Source organism: Rhagoletis pomonella, unplaced genomic scaffold (genome assembly GCF_013731165.1).
Source record: "Rhagoletis pomonella isolate Grant_MI unplaced genomic scaffold, Rhpom_1.0 Rhpom_scaffold_00001, whole genome shotgun sequence".
Lineage (NCBI taxonomy): Eukaryota > Metazoa > Arthropoda > Insecta > Diptera > Tephritidae > Rhagoletis > Rhagoletis pomonella.
Genome location: NW_023458555.1, coordinates 32,779,747 through 32,786,112, shown reverse-complemented (window position 1 = coordinate 32,786,112; position 6,366 = coordinate 32,779,747). Strand labels below are relative to the sequence as shown.

The 6,366-nt window shown below is 34.8% G+C and overlaps 1 protein-coding gene across 1 annotated transcript; it reads left to right on the top strand.

Annotated features, from left to right (window-relative positions):
• The first annotated feature begins 3,196 nt into the window (after positions 1-3,196).
• LOC118742814 (40S ribosomal protein S3) lies at positions 3,197-4,372 on the top strand. Its single transcript, XM_036475183.1, has 2 exons — positions 3,197-3,344; positions 3,633-4,372. The coding sequence occupies exons 1-2, from the start codon at positions 3,315-3,317 to the stop codon at positions 4,335-4,337; spliced, it is 735 nt and encodes a 244-aa protein (XP_036331076.1). The 5' UTR covers positions 3,197-3,314; the 3' UTR covers positions 4,338-4,372.
• Positions 4,373-6,366: the final 1,994 nt, after the last annotated feature.

The following is a 6,366-nucleotide window of genomic DNA, read 5'->3' as shown; positions in this document are numbered from 1 at the left end:
TTGAGTGATGGCATTTCGTTGGGTTAATTTTCATAGGTTGGTATTAAGCTGTGTTTCATGTGCACTTTGGACGTGTTTCATATGTTTATTGATTTTTCACAAAAAACAAAAAAAAAGAGTGATTTATTTGCATATAAATATGGACACATAAATGTACCCTGCAAACCAAAGTTCCCGAAATCATAAGGAAATCGTTAGGAGTATCTCATTTCTGTAACGACTTTTTTACGAATTTTCAAAGAAAATTATATGAAGTGGTTGACACGAACTAGTAAAGAAATTTCTGTACGAAAAATAAAGAAAATTCTGGAAAAATTCTGAAAGATATTCTTTGCATATCACCATTACTTTCGTTGCTTTACAGATTTTCTTCCGAAATTTCGTAAAAGAATAGAAGTGTGCGTAATTTATTTAATTTTAGAAAATTCGGCAAAAAATCTAATTAAATCTTAACGAATTCTTTAAAATTTCTTTACAATGTAGAATACTCTGAAAAAATGGTTTGCAGGGTATATTCCCCGCAAACCAAAGTTCCCGAAATCTTAACGAAATCTTTAGGAGTATCTGATTTCTGTAACGATTTTTTCCGAATCTTCAAAGAAAATTATGTGAAGTGGTTGACACAAACTCGTAAAGAAATTTCCGTACGAAAAATAAAGAAAATTCTGAAAAAAGTCTGCAAGAAATTCTTCACATAGCAGCATTATTTTCATTTCTTTACCGATTTTCTTCCGAAATTTCGTAAAAGAATGAAAGTGTGCGTAATTTTTTTCATTTCAGAAAATTCGGCAAAAAATCGGATGGGATCTTTTCGAATTCTTTAAAAATTCTTTACGATTCAGAATACTCTGAAAAAATGATTTGCAGGGTTCTCAATTTTTCTTCGCTTGTGTTGTATTCACCTCATCCCGAAATAGCTAAATATTTATCGGCAATACATATATAAATAATATTTAAGAAACTTAACGAAGATAGTTTTTACGATGTATAAAGGTGCATATACATTAGACGATTTATTGACATGCGATAATCGCATGCAAAAGTTGACTTGGTATCAGTGCTGCCCCAGACAAATTTTTTCCTACCAAAATTTCCTACCATAACCAAAGAACGTAAATCCATCAGAGAAGGTAAATTTATAAGAAGGGACAACTCGTTACTTGGAGAATGTGCCGCGCCGATTTTGACTGTACCTGTAACGTTTGCAAAAGGAATTCGTCACCGTTTTGACTCTGTCCGCGGCAGATTTTTTATTTTCGCCGCCAATACAGAAACACAGGAAAGCGGCAAATGTGAATTTCGGTGATTATTTTGCACAAGTGGTTGGAAAAATATAATTAAATTTAGAAAATATATAAATGAAGGTGTAAAATATATGATATTCAGTGCATGTGTAAAATACAGAGGTGCTTGTTTGTGAAAGTATCCTTTAATAAAAAATGTTTGTAAGTGCCAAGTGTTTGCCAACAAGTGCGATTGTTGATGCCTATGGACAAAAGGGATTATTATAAACAAAACCAGTGTACTTTTATAATAAAAATGCATTAGTTTAAGAGAAATCTATGCATTTATATATGGCAGTGTTGTCACTAATCGATTGGTTTTTTAAATCAATTAGTTAATTCGATTAAATTCACTCCGATTATAGTTAATCATGATTAATTTTAATCTGATTAAGGGCCGGTTGCTCAAAGCCTGGTTGGCACTAATCATCGGTTAACATCGTTATCGACGTTTTCGACTGCATGCATATAACACGGTGTGGGTAACGTCGATAACGATGTTGTTCAATGTCTGATTAGCTCAAATCGGAGGTAGAAGCTCCGGTTAGATACAACGACTGCTTTATCGATCACATGTTATATGCATGATGTCGAAATCGTCGATAATGAAGTTTAACCGGCAAGTAGCGATAGCCAGATAGATTTAGGGCGGTTGTTCAATGTCTGGTTATCACTACCACTACACTATCGACGATTTCGACATCATGCATGTAACATGTGATCGATAAAGCAGTAGTTGTGCTTAACCGGAGCTTCTACCTCCGATTTGTGCTAATCAGACATTGAACAACCGGCCCTAAGGGCCGGTTACTCAATGTCTGGTTAACGCAAATCTCCGGTTAAACATTGTTATCGACGTATTCGACTCCATTCATATAACAGGGAGTCGGTAACGTCGATAACGATGTTTAACCAGAGATTAGTGTTAACCAGACTAAGGGCCGGTTGTTCAATGTCTGGTTATCACTACTTGCCGGTTAAACATCATTATCGACGTTTTCGTCATCATGCATATAACATGTGATCGATAAAGCAGTCGTTGTATATAACCAGAGCTTCTGCCTCCGATTACTGCTAATCATACATTGAACAACCGGCCCTTACGTTCTTTGGTCGTTGTATTTCACCGGAGTTTTTTACCTTTGATTGTTGCTCATCAGACATTGAACAACCGGCGTTAACCCTCTAGTAGGCAGAACCGCCTCCAGACGGTCGTTAGCTAAACACCTTTTTAGTGCACCTATAATAATTTTTTTCTATATTCGTAAGGCACGATCTTTAGATAAAAATCGTACCTTTACGGCGAAGCAAATTTTAATCCGTTATGCCAATCCGTTTTATTTTAATCGGCAGTTGAATTACAGATTTTGAAAACACGGTTAAAATTAATTATTTCTTGCTATTTAGTAATTTCGTAATTAAAGAAATTTTTTCTTTTGAAAAATTTTTTGATATAAAAAAAATCGGTGGATTTCGTTGTTAAAAGCATCGTATTTTAATATAAGTTTTATAATTATGTCACCATTCGAAAAGGAGAAAATTGCTTTCGAACACAGACCGTCTACAGACCGGCTTGCCGACATATAAAACCCCAGTTTTGCATTTTTGACCGTCTGCAGACTGCATTGCCGGTTCGTAGGTCAACATTGTGTAAGAGAAAGCTGAAAATATGTGTAAGTATATCGGCGAGCCCGTCTCCAGACGGTCTTGGTTTTTCTCCCCTGAAGGAAAAAGTTACTGTCACAGATCGAAATGGACATCAGTTTTGGATTTCTCGTGCTAAAATCACCCATTCCTGAATTTATCAACTCATAAAAAAATTGGCCGACTAGAGGGTTAAGGCTTGAAGCTTGGTGTGAAGTTCTGCCAGATTGTGCTAATACAACACTGGGTGCTTTTGGATTTATCGATAACTCATTTTGCAGTTCAAGCAATGATAAAGCAGTTCGATTTTACTGCCATCTTGCTGGTAAAGCGGTGCCTCCTTCTTTCTGTTTGACCACGTTCTGTGTGAGACGTATATGATACAAAATGAGCCTGAATATCTCGAAAAAACGCAAGGTAATCAATTGCAGATGCATTAATTCATTTATTAAGTTTAATCTTATATCTGTGATGTTGAGTGAAAGTGAATTACCGGCTACCAAAAGCTCTGCAGGCTGATTGAAGGACGAGTGTTTGGAACTAACCTCAAATTGCAAATGTCAATTGGGTATCTTCGTGTCGCGAAATTGTATGAATGTTGATGCTCCATGGATACCCATATTCATTTGGTTCAATAAGCGTTAATTTACATTATATGTACAATGCATTTGTTAGTAATTTATCTTTTCTCTTGTCTATCCACAGTTCGTTGCCGATGGCATGTTCAAGGCTGAATTGAACGAGTTCCTGACTCGTGAGCTCGCTGAAGATGGTTACTCTGGTGTGGAGGTACGCGTTACTCCTGCTCGCACTGAAATTATCATCATGGCCACCAAAACACAACAAGTGTTGGGTGAGAAGGGTCGTCGCATTCGTGAGCTGACCGCTATGGTGCAAAAGCGTTTCAATTTCGAGCCTGGTCGCATCGAATTGTACGCTGAGAAAGTGGCCACTCGTGGTTTGTGCGCTATTGCACAAGCTGAATCTTTGCGTTACAAATTGACTGGAGGTTTGGCGGTACGTCGTGCTTGCTATGGTGTATTGCGTTTCATCATGGAATCGGGGGCCAAGGGCTGTGAAGTCGTTGTTTCCGGCAAATTGCGTGGTCAACGTGCCAAATCTATGAAATTCGTCGATGGACTCATGATTCACTCTGGTGACCCATGCAACGATTACGTGGAAACAGCTACCCGTCATGTATTGCTCCGTCAAGGTGTTTTGGGTATTAAGGTGAAAATTATGTTGCCTTACGATCCTAAGAACAAGATTGGCCCCAAGAAGCCGTTGCCCGATAACGTGTCGGTTGTGGAGCCAAAGGAAGAAAAAATCTACGAGACTCCTGAGACAGAATACAAAATTCCACCACCCAAGCCATTAGATGAATTGGCGGAGGTACCAAAAGTGTTGTAAAACTTTTAATTAAAAAAAAATTTGCTTTTATAAATTCAAGTAAATGTAGAAAATAAAAACAAATCTAATGTGGCGTCCCTAATGGACAACTAAAATTTTAGAAAAAGTTTTTATAGTTGGAAACATGCAGTTTATTGCATAGTAGGAGGAGAAGAGTGGAGGTGGACTCGTCGAAAAATGTCTATTTTGCGACGTGTATCATTATAAAAACGAAAACAAAAGCAGTTTTAGAAGTGTTAATTTTGGAAAGACAACATTAATTATCGGTACGCCAATTATGCTTGCCAAACTATCTTAGAAAAAGTTTTTCATGCAATCACCGATAGGCCGTGATAGCGGGACTATGTTACTGAGACCGCCCAGATTTATTTGTGGACAAAGATCGGTTTTTGTATTTGTTCTTGAAAGTAGCAGCTATTTAACTTCTATATGGAGATGATGGATCATTTAATGACTTCAGGAAAACTTTGGAAATCAGAGCTGAAGGGACTCATTGTTTGGAACCAGTCACGTTCACTTAACTTATAGCCGACTGTCGTCTACGCTTTATCCAACATTCCATAACTTTTTTAGTAGTTCAAACCAAAGAAAAGATACAAATAGGATATACTTCATCGAATTTATATATTTGCTTACTTCTCTTTATTAAATCGTTTTGCTGGAACTTGTTTAAACACGCAGAACACTTCAATAGTTGTTTATTAAACTTAATAATATAATACTTTGAAATACATATTATCAATGTTATGGTATTTATTTTATGCATATAACTTTACGAATATGTCGGTATATATTTTCATGTAATTAGTTTATGTGTGAGTGTATTGTTTTGCAGTTGAGGAAGTTAATGGGTTCAGTTTGGTGTTATCGTTTTTTTTTTTAGTAGGCAATATTGTTATGCATTTTATGTATGTATGTATGTTTAAAGATTGACGCGGGGTATATGTTTGTATGTATGATGTGCATTTTTTTGTTTTCGATAGCTTCTGCCTTATTTATGTACCTATATATTTTATATAAGTAAGACAGTTTTAACGTGAATATCTGTATAAGTAAACCTGTTTGTAGGTAAATCTATCATTAAATGCATATTAGTTCATTTCCACTGCATATTTGAAGTCTTTAATTAACAATTCTTAACTTTTTCTGATTTTTTTTAATCTTATTTTTATATAAAGAAAGTCTCATATGTACATATGTATGTATTTGTGTACAATTTAACTGTTGGGTCAAATGGTCTGTATCAATACATACATTTGTATGCATATACATATGTTATATGGTATAAATTTATAAATTGTAAATGTTATGGAATTTAGAGGTACCACAATCAATGCCATTTAACGCTTCCAACGAAATAAGCCAAAACCAGTACATCTAAAGCTTAGAGAGTGGGCTTGTTCGAGTTGCAATCATAATCGCAGTATTGCGCGAATCATTAAAGTATCACGTTCGTTGTGAATTTCTAACAACGTTTTATCAGTTGGGCACTTGCAGCAGTTATGTAAATTTTCATCACTGCTGCAGTATTGTCGCTTTTATTTCATGCCTCGAACAAGCCCAGTTAGAACATAAATACATATGTGTTTTACAACAATTAAATAATTTTAGTCTTTAGAACATTTAAATGCACATTTATTTCTATAAATATAAGCTAACATGTTTTCTTAGATTTCTCTTTTTTCTTAACATTAACAAGGTAATAACAATTTGGAATTAAATTTCCGCAATCATAACTAAGATCTTATTTAAGTTTGGTCATTTGAAAGGTATGTAAGACAGCGAATTTGATTTGAGTTAATTTAAATGTATGCTTTTTTGTTTTTTTTTTTTTGGTAAAAGTAGTATGTATATAAAATTTATTTTGATTTACTAAAATTGTTTCGTTTGCAAGTACTTATACAATAATCCCTTTTTTCAAATTTCTTTAACTGAAAGGATTTTTTTTTAATCTAGACAGTGAACATATTTCTTAAATTGGAATTTTTATAAAAATACTAACTTTAAGATACGTATAATTTTCGTTTGC

Coding starts and splice junctions, on each gene's coding strand:
- LOC118742814 (XM_036475183.1), top strand. CDS start 3,315: ATGAGCCTGAATATCTCGAAAAAACGCAAG. Junction 3,345..3,632: donor ATATCTCGAAAAAACGCAAG/GTAATCAATTGC, acceptor GTCTATCCACAG/TTCGTTGCCGATGGCATGTT.